This window comes from Electrophorus electricus, chromosome 8, assembly GCF_041902795.1.
Source record: "Electrophorus electricus isolate QZ-2024a chromosome 8, ASM4190279v1, whole genome shotgun sequence".
Classification (NCBI taxonomy): domain Eukaryota; kingdom Metazoa; phylum Chordata; class Actinopteri; order Gymnotiformes; family Gymnotidae; genus Electrophorus; species Electrophorus electricus.
In genome coordinates, this window is record NC_137504.1 from 34,072,501 (window position 1) to 34,087,500 (window position 15,000).

General features: G+C 45.1%; 2 protein-coding genes across 3 annotated transcripts in view; both read right to left on the reverse strand.

The window, feature by feature from the left end:
- fdx1b (ferredoxin 1b) overlaps positions 1–1,942 on the reverse strand; it is a 4,764-nt gene extending 2,822 nt beyond the window's left edge. Inside the window, exon 1 of the mRNA XM_026997120.3 lies at positions 1,858–1,942. The gene's annotated coding sequence lies outside the window, so the exon portion shown is untranslated. The remainder of the gene's footprint in view (positions 1–1,857) is intronic.
- A 9,006-nt stretch (positions 1,943–10,948) lies between these two features.
- Positions 10,949–15,000, reverse strand: part of msna (moesin a) — a 26,759-nt gene continuing 22,707 nt past the window's right edge. For both annotated transcript variants that reach the window (XM_035527481.2, XM_035527482.2), the window contains 3 exons: positions 14,689–14,781; positions 14,344–14,574; positions 10,949–12,486 (listed from right to left, as the gene is read on the reverse strand). In XM_035527481.2, coding sequence (XP_035383374.1) covers positions 12,322–12,486; positions 14,344–14,574; positions 14,689–14,781 — 489 coding nt within the window. In that variant the 3' untranslated portion in view covers positions 10,949–12,321. The remainder of the gene's footprint in view (positions 12,487–14,343; positions 14,575–14,688; positions 14,782–15,000) is intronic.

Genomic DNA, 15,000 nt, shown 5'->3' on the forward strand with positions numbered 1-15,000 from the left:
ACATCCTAACAAAACACTAACATCTATTAAAAACACAGGACATGCTAACGAAACTGCAACATCTAATACAAACACTGCATATGCTAACAAAACACTAACATCTAATAAAAACACAGCACATGCAAATAAAACACTGCAACATCTAATACAAACACTGCACATGCAAATAAAACACTGTAACAGCTATAAAAACACTGCACATGCAAACGAAACACTGCAACATCTAATACAAACACTGCACTGCTAACAAAATACTGCACCATCTATTAAAAACACTGCACACACTAACGAAACACTGTAACATCTAATAAAAACACAGCACATGCAAATTAAACACTGCAACATCTTTTAAAAACACTGCACATGCTAATGAAACACTGCAACATTTAATACAAACACTGCACATGCTAACAAAACACTGCAACATCTAATAAAAAACATCACATGCAAACAAAACACTGCAACATCTAACACAAACACTGAACATGCTAACGAAACACTGAAACATCCAATACAAACACTGCACATGCTAACAAAACATTGAAACATCTAATACAAACACTGCACATGCTAACAAAACACTAACAGCTATTATAAACACTGCACATGCTAACGAAACACTGAAACATCTAATAAAAACATATCACATGCTAATGAAACACTGCAACATCAAATACAAACACTGCACACGGTAACGAAACACTGCAACATCTAATACAAACACTGCACATGCTAAGGAAGGATTCAGATGCTAATGAAAGGCAGTGCTCTGTACTTGTCAGTGGAATGTTGTCAGGGAAGCCTTTCCACCCAACAACCCCCTGCCCCACATCAATCATTTGTCTCAAGAGATGATGTATTTATTCTACTTTTGCTATGTTTGTTCAAAACATCCATACAACAACAGTGCTATGAAACCCCATTTACTAATGAGAGTTACATACAGTAAAAGGGGGTATATGAAGACAGGGTCATCTATGATAAAGGGGTATATGAAGACAGGGTCATCTATGATAAAGGGGTATATGAAGACAGGGTCATCTATGATAAAGGGGTATATGAAGACAGGGTCATCTATGATAAAGGGGTATATGAAGACAGGGTCATCTATGATAAAGGGGTATATGAAGACAGGGTCATCTATGATAAAGGGGTATATGTCATTTTTTTAAATTGCCCCCATACTATCCTTTTAAAGTCTGTTCAGCAGTGTCGGTGTCTCCAGTATTTATATCATAAACAGAACAGAAAAAAAATTGGTTCTTTTCATTATGAGTTACCTGATATAACCAATCAGATTCCTTTTTTAACCAATGATAGCCTTAGATCTTGGTAAGTCACTTCTTCGGTGATTACTAACCTATTATTTTGTGTAACTCACCACTTCACAGAAGAAATCTTATTTATTCTGACCACTCACTGCCTGCATTAGACACTCACCTATGTCATATGAATAAAGTGTGTCTGATCTCAGGTCAGTCTTAACTGATTCCCCACATTGTCTCTTTCGACACTCATCCATGTTATATGGATAAAGTGTGTCTGATCTCAGGTCAGTCTTAACTGATTCCCCACATTGTCTCTTTCGACACTCATCCATGTTATATGGATAAAGTGTGTCTGATCTCAGGTCAGTCTTAATTGATTTCCCACAATGTCTCTTTAGACATTCATCTATGTCATATGGATAAAATGTGTCTGATCTCAGGTCAGTCTTCCCCACACTGATTCCCCACAGTGTCTTTTTTGTCTAGTTCAGACCACAATGTGTTTTAGCAGGCTGCCCTCCTATGTTATTCTCACAAATCAGATCAGATCAGCTGTCAACTGGTCTGGGATCAGACATGAAGCTCTTACCTGCGGCTGTGGCATACAGGTTGTGTGGAGAAGGTTCGTATGTTGAGCTGGAACCTAAAAGTTTGATTCAAAGAACAGAATCCACTGGAGGATCGAAGGAGACCTGCACATGCACGGACTGCCATGGTGTGTGTGTGTGAGAGAGAGAGAGAGAGAGAGAGAGAGAGAGAGAGAGAGAGAGAGAGAGAGAGAGAGAGAGAGAGAGAGCGAGAGAGGAAGGGAGAGAGAGAGAGAGAGAGAGAGAGAGAGAGAGAGAGGGAGGGAGAGTGAGAGCGCGAGAGAGGAAGGGAGAGAGAGAGAGAGGGAGGGAGAGAGAGAGAGAGAGGGAGGGAGGGAGGGAGAGAGAGAGAGAGAGAGAGAGAGAGAGAGCGAGAGAGAGAGAGAGGGAGAGAGGGCTGGAATTAACTCTGCTGCAGGTGAAGATGTTATGGACAGTCTCTGACTACTATAAAGAAGAAAACCCCAGAAAGCAAAGTTATAAAGACACACACACACACACACACACACACTCACATACACACATACACACACACACACACACACACACACACAAATGCTAGCAGCGCCAATGCTAATGGCGCTAATGCTAGCAGCGCCAATGGTAGCAGCGCTAGTGCTAATGGTGCTATCGGCGCAGCCAATGGCGCATGTTCCACCATAGAACAGCGCCTCTCATCATCACGGAGAGTGACGTGAGGAGAGTGTTTAAAAGGGTGAATACCAGGAAGGCGATGGGACCAGACGGTATCTGCGGGAGGGTCCTCAAAGCCTGCGCAGATCAGCTAGCCCCGGTATTCACCGACATCTTCAATCTCTCCCTGATGCTCGGTATCGTCCCGTCCAGCTTCAAGCGGTCCACCATCGTCCCCGTCCCGAAGAAACCTCGACCCTCCGGCCTCAATGACTACCGCCCTGTCGCCCTCACATCAGTCGTGATGAAGTGCTTTGAAAAGCTAGTCAGAGGCTTCATCACATCTTCACTGCCAGCCTCCATGGACCCACTGCAGTTTACATACCGCCACAACCACTCCACTGATGATGCAATTGCACATCTGCTGCACACTACACTGACCCACCTGGACAAAGGGAGGGGTAATTATGTTAAAATGCTGTTTGTCGACTACAGTTCAGCATTTAACACCATCATCCCCTCCCTACTCACTACTAAGTTGGGAAATCTAGGACCGCATACATCCCTGTGCGACTGGATCTCCAACTTCCTAACAGACAGACCAAAATCAGTACGGGTGGGCAACTGTCTCATCCACCCTCACCCTCAGCACTGGAGCTCCTCAGGGTTGTGTCCTAAGCCCCCTGCTCTACTCACTGTACACCTACGACTGCACAGCCACTTCCAGCTCCACCATCATTGTCAAGTTTGCTGACGACACCGTCATCATGGGCCTGATCTCGGACAACGACGAGAGGGCCTACCTGGAGGAGATTAAACACCTGGAAAACTGGTGCCAGGAAAATAATCTCCACCTAAACATCAGTAAAACAAAGGAGCTGATCGTGGATTGCAGCAAGAAGCAGGAGCGGCACTACCAACCTGTGAGGATCAGTGGAACCACAGTGGAGAGAGTAGATAGTTTCAGGTTCCTTGGTGTTCACATCTCGCAGGACCTGTCCTGGTCCCGCCATACCAACTCCCTGGCAAAGAAGGCTCGTCAGCGTCTTTACCACCTCAGACGCCTAAGAGACTTCAGACTGCCCTCCAAGGTACTGCGGAACTTCTACACCTGCACTATCGAGAGCATCCTCACGGAGAACATCACAGTCTGGTTTGGGAATTGCACCAAGCAGGACAGACAAGCACTCCAAAGGGTAGTGCGTTCAGCAGAGCGCATCACTCACACGGAACTTCCTGACCTGAAGACCATCTACTACAAGCGGTGCCAGACTAAGGCCAGGAGGATTGTGAAGGACCCCACCCATCCCAACAATAGGCTCTTCTCTCTATTGAGGTCAGGGAGGCGCTTTCGCTCCCTGAAGACCAAGACAGAGAGACTGAAGAGGAGCTTCTTCCCACAGGCCATTCGGGCCCTGAATCAGGGAAACTGATAAACTGTGGGGACCACCACCACCATGTAACATAACTGTATATATATTTATATTCAATTACACAACAACTGCAGATATGTTATTATACGAAATGGATCTGTACATTCTGTAGATTGTGTACATATATACACAACCATATACATTGTACATTGTGTATATAATCATAATATACATATATTGTACATACATTGTTAATATATTTTTGTACATATATAGAATATCTATATTTCTCTTTGCATATATATATTTCATATATATAGAATATCTATATTTCTCTTTGCATATATATATTTCATATATATAGAATAATATATTTCTCTATGCACCCCTGTTTTCTTTTCCTCAGTTTGGACAGAGCACTCTCCACCATTTCACTGCGAGTTATACTGTGTATGACTATGTATGTGACGAATAAACCAAACTTGAACTTGAACACACACACTCACACACACACTCACACACACTCACACACACACATACACACACACACACACACTCACATACACTGATAAATCCAGCCTTGATCTATTGGAGCAAGGAAAACTGATAAGAGAGTTGGAGAAGGAAAATGCAGTGTGTGTGTGTGTGTGTGTGTGTGTGTGTGTGTGTGTGTGTGTGTGTGTGTGTGTGTGTGTGTGTGTGTGTGTGAGTGAGTGTGTGTGTGTGTGTCATGGTCCCTCACTGCCCTTGAGATAGCAGCAATATGACACCAGTGGTGTGATCCCACACGAGTTGGACAGACACTGGGTTCCATATCAGAATCAGAATCAGGCTTTATTGGCTAAGTGTGCTCACGCATACAAGGATTTCTTTCGTGGTTACAGTAGCTCACACCACACATTTGTACACAGTACAGCAAAAGACATTTCCACACATTTTCCACACACACACATACACACACACACACACACACACACACACACACACATACACACACACAAACACACACCTTCACACATACACACATGCATAAACTAACCACACACACATACACACACATGCACAGACGGTCGCTACCAGTTTGTTAACATAAATGGAGACTTCTCAGCATACAACAAGGTTAGCTATGGTATCCCACAAGGTCTGTTCTAGGGGCTTTGCTTTTTTTCTTTATATATGCTACCTCTAGGTGAGGTTATACATAAACACTGTGCAAGTTTCCATTGCTACACTTATGATACTTAGCTATATGTCTCAGCCAAAATACAGGACCTATATTAGCTTAGTAATACAGGCGAATACATAAAGGACATCAGACACTGGATGTTGCGGTACTTCCTCTTACTTAATATTGACAAAACAGAGGTGCTTCTATTAGGCCCAGAGACAGCAAGGTTCTCTCTCTCTAATTACTCAGTGAACCTCAGTGATCTCCCAATCACATCTTCTCTAACAGTTAAAGATCTGGGAGTGATTATGTTCCAGACTCAGACACAGTCTCAGTATTTATGGTTAGGCTGAAAACCTCTGTACAGACGCCCAACACCACCACCATGGACTGTGAAGCACTATTGCTGAGGGAATCAGGAAACTGGAATGATGGGATTTATGTGCCTGGAATTTAAAATGTTGGGATTTGAATCTTAGGAATATTAGTCTGATTCTGGCATGTTTTCTCCTGATCCCGTGTTTCTGTCCACACTCAAACGAACCAACATGTTCATCCACTAAGATGTCCTAGTGTGTGTGTGTGTGTGTGTGTGTGTGTGTGTGTGTGCATGCCCAGTGGTGGACAGTGCTCTGTCCTGGGTGGTGTCCTCTCTCCTAGTAGTGGGTGGTGTTCTGTTCTGGGTGGTGTCCTCTCTCCTGGTGGTGGATGGTGTTCTATCCTGGGTGGTGTCCTCTCTCCCAGTGGTGGGTGGTGTTCTGTCCTGGGTGGTGTCCTCTCTCCCAGTGGTGGGTGGTGTTCTGTCCTGGGTGGTGTCCTCTCTCCTGGTGGTGGGTGGTGTTCTATCCTGGGTGGTGTCCTCTCTCCCAGTGGTGGGTGGTGTTCTGTCCTGGGTGGTGTCCTCTCTCCCAGTGGTGGGTGGTGTTCTGTCCTGGGTGGTGTCCTCTCTCCCAGTGGTGGGTGGTGTTCTGTCCTGGGTGGTGTCCTCTCTCCTGGTGGTGGGTGGTGTTCTATCCTGGGTGGTGTCCTCTCTCCCAGTGGTGGGTGGTGTTCTGTCCTGGGTGGTGTCCTCTCTCCCAGTGGTGGGTGGTGTTCTGTCCTGGGTGGTGTCCTCTCTCCTGGTGGTGGGTGGTGTTCTATCCTGGGTGGTGTCCTCTCTCCCAGTGGTGGGTGGTGTTCTGTCCTGGGTGGTGTCCTCTCTCCCGGTGGTGGGTGGTGTTCTGTCCTGGGTGGTGTCCTCTCTCCCAGTGGTGGGTGGTGTTCTGTCCTGGGTGGTGTCCTCTCTCCCAGTGGTGGGTGGTGTTCTGTCCTGGGTGGTGTCCTCTCTCCCAGTGGTGGGTGGTGTTCTGTCCTGGGTGGTGTCCTCTCTCCCAGTGGTGGGTGGTGTTCTGTCCTGGGTGGTGTCCTCTCTCCTGGTGGTGGGTGGTGTTCTATCCTGGGTGGTGTCCTCTCTCCCAGTGGTGGGTGGTGTTCTGTCCTGGGTGGTGTCCTCTCTCCCGGTGGTGGGTGGTGTTCTGTCCTGGGTGGTGTCCTCTCTCCCAGTGGTGGGTGGTGTTCTGTCCTGGGTGGTGTCCTCTCTCCCAGTGGTGGGTGGTGTTCTGTCCTGGGTGGTGTCCTCTCTCCCAGTGGTGGGTGGTGTTCTGTCCTGGGTGGTGTCCTCTCTCCTGGTGGTGGGTGGTGTTCTATCCTGGGTGGTGTCCTCTCTCCCAGTGGTGGGTGGTGTTCTATCCTGGGTGGTGTCCTCTCTCCCAGTGGTGGGTGGTGTTCTGTCCTGGGTGGTGTCCTCTCTCCTCTCCTTGCTCCTGATTCAGTTCCCCATGTGGTTGAGGTTTCTGTTTGAGACTACGCTGTGTGTGTATTCCCCAGGGGCTGAGGTTTTAAGTTGAGAGTACGCTGTGTGTGCCTGGATGTGTGTGCCGATTGTAGAGTGTTCGTGGGTTCTGAGGAAGGTGATAGATAAATGTAACTTTATTCATTGACATGAAGAAAGAAAGCAGTTTCCTCATGCAGTTTCCTGAGCTTTTGTGGTATCTCATCTCCTGATATCCAAACACAGAGCGTGCCGTTCAGTTCATTTCAGCCTGCCATTCACAGACGTGAACTGCAGCAAGTCTACATTCACCAGTTCAGTAGGAGTTCTCCATGTCGGACAGAAGCCCATGAGTTGCCCACATCAGACACAATTCACGCAGACCTCTCCGTAGATGATATTATCCGCCACGACTCTGTTTGATTAATTTACTTAATGACAAGACTCCAAATTCTGAGGATAAAAGGAAGTTATCTGTGAGACATGGTTGAACATTTATGTAAGAGATTTCCTACTTTTCTGTAAACTGCTCTAATGAACAGATCTGAGGAAAAAGATTGCAGTCTCACAGCCAGTGGGGAGGATAACATTGAGACATTAGAAATAAATCAATCTGTCAGGACATCTAATGATGGCTTGTTAACACACTTTAACACACACTTTAACACACACACTAACACACACACACACACACACACACACACACACACACACACACACTTTAACACACACACACTCTCTCTCACACACACACACACACACACACTCACACACACACTCACACACACACACACACTTTAACACACACTTTAACACACACACACACACACATACTAACACACACACACACACACACACACACACACACACACACTTTAACACACACACACACACACACACACACACTTTAACACACACTTTAACACACACACACACACATACTAACACACTCACTTCTGGCATCTTGACAGAGTTGGAGTTCCAGGACCATTTTGTAGCTTTTTAAACGTCAAGCTCCTCTTTACTGTACTGGTTATATATATTTGCTCTTTATGTAACGTTGGTAATCCTGTAATCTAATGTGGGATGAGGCCTTGTAGTGAATGTCTGTGCATGATATTCCATGATTAGATGAAGCATTCGCAGCCTCCAGTCGTAATACATCACTGCTGTGCTGTATTTACACACGTGTGGAAACAGAGGACAGGGCTCAGAGTTCATGGTGTCTACTAATGACACTAGCAAGGTTGATGCTGCTGTGTTCAGTGCCTAACTCTTAATTATCGGTTGTGGGTACTGATTCATACAAAGTCCCCCTTATACCTAAAGATATTATATGCTGTGATAAAGTGCGTTGAGCAGTGTAGCAGGGGGTGTGGTGTTTAATCTCAGCTGGTGCAGCAGGGGGTGTGTGGTGTTTGAACTCCACTGGTGCAGCAGGGGGGGTGTGGTGTTTAAACTCCACTGGTGCTGTAGGGGGTGTGTGGTGTTTAATCTCAGCTGGTGCAGCAGGGGGGGTGTGGCGTTTGAACTCCACTGGTGCTGTAGGGGGTGTGTGGTGTTTAATCTCAGCTGGTGCAGCAGGGGGGGTGTGGTGTTTGAACTCCACTGGTGCAGCAGGGGGGGTGTGGCGTTTAAACTCCACTGGTGCTGTAGGGGGTGTGTGGTGTTTAATCTCAGCTGGTGCAGCAGGGGGGGTGTGGCGTTTGAACTCCACTGGTGCTGTAGGGGGTGTGTGGTGTTTAATCTCAGCTGGTGCAGCAGGGGGGGTGTGGCATTTGAACTCCACTGGTGCTGTAGGGGGTGTCTGGTGTTTAATCTCAGCTGGTGCAGCAGGGTGTGTGGTGTTTAATCTCTAACACTTCACCTCACCTGCAGATTGTCAGAGCCTAGCTGTCCGTGTACAGGGCTCATCATCGTCTGTCACAGACAGGCTCCTCAAACTCCTGCTCATTCCCACACCTGTCTTAGAGTTCCCTACAGCTCCTTACCCTTTTCTGTAAATATACACTCATGTATCTCGGAATAAAGTGTGTGTGCTTCTCAGTGTCTCCGACTGTTTTACTCATTCTGAGAATCATGTCCCAGGACCCTGAGGAGGAACAGAGTAGACGAGGCAGACAGTGGACCAGAGGGACAGGGTGAAGGAATATTTCTGGAATATTTCCTTACAACCTGTACACACCTACACCTGTACATACACACATAGGGCAGTAGTAGCTCAGTGGTGAAGGTACTTAACTTGTAATTGGAAGGTTGCTGATTCAAGTCCCACCACTGCCAGGTTACTACTGTTGGGGCCCTGAGCAAGGTCCTTAATGCTCAAGTTGTACTCAGTCATAATTGTAAACCACATTGGGTAAATGTACACACCTGTATCTGGGCCCAGCTCATGTATTGAGCCCTGTGTCTACTAATCTAAACTGCAGTGATACCTGACAGTAGCTTCCATGTTATGCAGAGGCTGGTAGTTGGATGGAACTGCCCTTTTCTGGGGGTCCTTCTTACACACACACACACACACGCAGGGGTGTGTATGTATTGTTCTTCTTCCGGCTTGTGGGTTAATAATAAAGTTTATTGTATCCTATCATTTTATATATCATGTGTCATCATGTCCTTAAATGGTGTGTTTCCAAACTGCAGTCCAGGCCACACAGCTGGTGTCTGTGTGTGGGAGCGGTTACATAGTGGATGTGTGTGAAAACTCTACACACATCTGAACTCTACACACATCTGTTCTGAACTCTACACACACTTGCATGCATCTGTACAGAATCTCACCTCAATCTGTCCTTCAAAACTATGTCGTTGCCAGGCAACTATAGTCAACCACAGGATGTTTCTTGATTTTGAAAGATAATGAAGTCACTGCTTGTAGCACTAGAGTGAGACGACGTTAGGAGTGATGAGAACATCCACTCCTTAACTTCAGGAAGCATAAATGGCTGAGAGTTACTAAAAAAAGTGAAGTGACAAACATTTAGACTTCATCACTTTTATTTTAAGGAGAGAAGTTTTAAGTATAGAAGGGGATTGAATATTTAATATAGCATTTTTTTTAAATAGTAAAATTTCTAAGTTCCAGCACTAGAGAGAGAGATGTGGAAGACAGGTGCAAGCTCGCACGCTCGCACGCTCGCACACTGCAAACACAAACAGAATGGTGCCATTTCATACGCAGAAGTGGGTTATGAACTCCAACACACAACACAAAGACAGGAACTGAAGCCCAGCCTCAACTATCCACCTAAAACAGTACAGTTAAGGTCAATAAACAAATAAAACCGTAAATAAATAAAACACCATGTTTAAACCACATTACGCATGAGTACATGAGTACATTACACATTAATTAATCTACAGCTGTGGGGATGCGCACTTCCTGTACCTTCCATCTCTCCATATAAACACACCTGATGAAAGACGTCTGTCCAGAGCATCCTGCACTCGCACTTCTCTAATGTGTATTATATGTAAATACACAAATCATTTTTCTCTCCATAAAAACAGTCCACTGGGATCCTGCTGTTCAGATTCTCACCAAATGATGCTGACACAGCAAGCCCCCCTGCAGTAGTAGAGTAAACTCTGCACAGCAGTTGAGTGTAACAGCAGGATGGGGAGATTCTACAGGTTTCACGCGCACGCGTTCTCTCAGAACCATGTGTTGAGCATTGTGAGGGTTCTGGCGTGACCTTCTCTCCTGGTCTGTGTAATTGCAGTGAGCAGATCTAGTCTGTTAGGGTGACACCAGACAACGACACTTAAACACAATATCACAGCCATTAAAATAATGGAGCACCATCACACACAGGTTGTCATGACACACACTCACACACATTGCGCATGTGTAATTAATGAGGTGTGTTATTGTGAGAAGACTCAGCAGTCAGTCTAAGCACCCTTTCTGCCAACTACGCTGACATTTACTAGTTCTGCTCCTTTAGTTTCAGGCATTTTTTTATATCTCATCAATGGCAGATAAACCAACAAATGGTGTTTAAACTGAAATTTTAAATGTGATATTTTCATTGAAGATTTCACTTTGCAGCAGATTGGCGTGTGTGGTAGAGTGAAATGGAGCAAAAATCTCAAGGACATAATGGTTATTGTTTTTTTTAAATATTTTATTGATAGCGTCATTGAAAACATTTGTAAGCAGCTATCGTTCCTTGATTGGCTAAAGAGAATGTGCATAACTGTCATCATGGCAACAAAAGAGCTCTAAGCAAACCTTTATCATTTACATGTTAAAAATACTTCTGATTATCCAAGAGCTAAATTCCAACAGAGATGAAAACCGTAAAAAAACAAGGTGGTATGATATTGTATCGCTTGAACAGCGCATACAGCGTCTGGATGGAGATGGCAAACAGGTTACAAACATGGAAGGCTTTGGGAATACTGGGAAATACTGGGAATACTGGGAGCGTCAGAGAGCTAATACAGTCGGTACATGTTGCACGAAATCAGCTACAACTAAAACAAGATTCACACAACTGAGGAGTTTGTCGTGTGTGTGTGTGTGTGTGTGTGTGTATGTGCGCGTGCGTGCGTGTGTGTATGTGCGTGTGTGCGTTTGTGTGTGTGCGCATGTGTGTGTGTGTGCGCGCGCATGTGTGTGTGTGTGTGTGCGCATGTGTGTGTGTGTGTGTGTGTGTGTGTGTGTGTGTGCGCGCATGTGTGCGTGTGTGAAAACTGCCTCCTGCATCTTAAAAAAACAAAAGCTTAAGATTAGAAGATAAAAACTAAACATCTACAAATGAAACTAAAAAAATTACAGTTTGATGTTTAAATTGTTCGTTGTGCAGGCACACGCAGGGAGGGCACATGTGAGGGGGAGACATACACACACGCACGCACGCACACACCCACCCATACACACCCACACACACACACCCACACACACACACACACACACACACCCACACACAATCGCGCTCTTGTTCTCGAAGGACCTGGGGCGGCGTGTCTAGAATTCAGTCTATTAAAGGTCATCATGCTCTAAAACGTTGCCATGGCAATACTACAAGCCACAGCGTCCACACGCGAGCCATGATGTCACAGTGTATGGAACTGATGACATCACCACCCGTGTGTGTGTCAGTACATCAGCATGGAATCTCGGGAATGTGATTACACTTCAAATCGGAATTCATTTTTCCTTTTTAAAAAGTTAATTTTAAATTACAATTCCAAACTTTACTACAATGGAATCAGTGTGACTACAGAAGTCTAAGGTTTGGCTCACTGTTCATAAGGTGTCAGGTTCTATATAAACAGAGAGCTGGTCCGAGACCGTGGGGGCCCCAGCATCCCCAGAGGAACAACACTGCGAGTGTCAGAATTTGTGCCGCAATTTTCCGCCTCTCTTTGGCCCTGAAGGAGCAGTGGAATGTGGGAACTGTAGTTTTGTGTGCAGTCGTGCGGTGGCTGTTGGTGGTGGACCGCTGGCCCTCTGCGGTGCGTCTGATGGCGGTTACATGCACTCGAACTCGTCGATGCGCTGTTTGGTGTTGCCCGAGCGGATCTGACGCAGAGTTTTGTATTTGTCCCGGCCAGCCCGCACATTCTCCGCGTGGATGATGTCATTCTGCGTTTTCTTGGTCTCGTCACGGGCGTTGGCCAACTCTGTACTTAGAGCCTGTGAGAGAGACAGAGAGAGAGAGAGAGACAGATAGATAGAGAGAGAGAGAGAGAGAGAGAGAGAGAGAGAGAGAGAGAGAGAGAGAGAGAGAGAGAGAGAGAGAGAGAGAAAGTATGTGTATGTATGTATGCATGTGTATGTATGCATGTGTGTGTATGTATGCATGTGTGTGTATGTATGCATGTATGTATGTATGTATGTATGTATGTATGTATGTATGTGTGCGTATGTATGCGTGCATATGTGTGTGTGTATGTATGTATGTATGTATGTATGTATGTATGTATGTATGTATGTATGTGTGTGTGTGTATGTGTGTGTATGTGTGTGTATGTATGTATGTATGCATGTATGCGTGCGTGTGTGTATGTGTATGTATGTATGTGTGTATGTATGCATGTGTGTATGTATGTATGCATATGTGTATGTGTGTGTGTATGTGTGTGTATGTGTGTGTATGTATGTATGCATGTGTGTATGTATGTATGCATGTGTGTATGTGTGTGTGTATGTATGTATGGATGTATGTGCGTGTATGCATGTGTGCGTGTGTGTATGTATGTATGTATGCATGTATGCGTGCGTGTATGTATGTATGTATGTATGCATGCATGTATGTGCGTGTGTGTATGTGCGTGTGTGTATGTATGTATGTATGTATGCATGTATGTGTGTGTATGTGTGTGTATGTATGTATGTATGCATGTATGCGTGCGTGTGTGTATGTGTATGTATGTATGTGTGTATGTATGCATGTGTGTATGTATGTATGCATATGTGTATGCGTGTGTGTATGTGTGTGTATGTGTGTGTATGTGTGTGTATGTATGTATGCATGTGTGTATGTGTGTGTGTGTATGTATGTATGTATGTATGTATGTGCGTGTATGCATGTGTGCGTGTGTGTATGTATGTATGTATGCATGTATGCGTGCGTGTATGTATGTATGTATGCATGCATGTATGTGCGTGTGTGTATGTGCGTGTGTGTATGTATGTATGTATGTATGCATGTATGTGTGCGTGTATGTATGTGTGTATGTATGTATGCGTGTATGTATGTATGTATGTATGTATGCGTGTATGTATGTATGTATGTATGTATGCATGCATGCATGCGTGCGTGTATGCATGTGTGTGTGTGTATGTATGTATGCGTGTGTGTGTGTGTATGTATGCATGCATGCATGCATGTATGTATGTATGCGTGTGTGTATGTATGCATGTATGCATGCATGCATGCATGTATGTATGTATGTATGCATGTATGCATGTATGTATGCATGCATGTATGCATGTATGCATGTATGTATGCGTGTGTGTGTGTATGTATGTATGTATGTATGCATGCATGTATGTATGCATGTATGTATGTATGTATGTATGTATGCATGCATGTATGTATGTATGCGTGTGTGTGTGTGTGTATGTATGTATGTATGCATGCATGTATGCATGCATGTATGCATGTATGTATGTATGTATGCATGCATGTATGTATGCATGTATGTATGTATGTATGCATGCATGTATGTATGCATGTATGTATGTATGTATGCATGCATGTATGTATGCATGTATGTATGTATGTATGCATGCATGTATGCATGTATGTATGTATGCATGCATGTATGTATGCATGTATGTATGTATGTATGTATGTATGCATGCATGTATGTATGCATGTATGTATGCATGCATGTATGTATGCATGTATGTATGTATGCATGCATGCATGCATGTATGTATGTATGTATGTATGTATGCGTGCGTGTATGTATGTATGTATGTATGCGTGCGTGTATGTATGTATGCATGTATGTATGCGTGCGTGTATGCGTGTATGCATCTCACCAGCAGGTGTTTCTGCACGCGTTCGTTCTTCTCAGCCTCCGTCATCCTCTCCTCCTCGCTGCGGTCCTTGTACGTGGCAGCGGCGGTCAGCTCAGCACTGGCCTCGGCGCTGCTCTCGTCGCTCTCGTCGTGGTCGCTCTCCCCGTGCACAGGCTCCTGCACGTGGGCAGCCGTCACCTTGTTCCTCAGCTCCTCTTTGGTCTTCTCCAGGTCCTCCTGGACCGTGGTGGCCTGCAGGGGACACGATGTCCACAAACTCAGCACGGGACTCTCGGGACTCTCAGGGAGGGGGCGTGGCTTGAAAACAGTTTGTTAGAGGGGGCGGGGTTAAAGAAGGGGCTTCACCTTCTGCTGCCACTCAGCTGCCTCTTCCTCCTTCTTCTTCTTTGCATCCTCAAGCAGAGAGATCTTAGAGGTGAGCTCAGCCAGCTCTGTAGCCTACACACACACACATATAGATTATACATTATACACCTATATACACACACACACACACACACACACACACATATATAGATTATACATTATACACCTACACACACACACACACACACACATATAGATTATACATTATACACCTATATACACACACACACACACACACACATATAGATTATACATTATACACCTATATACACACACACACACACACACACA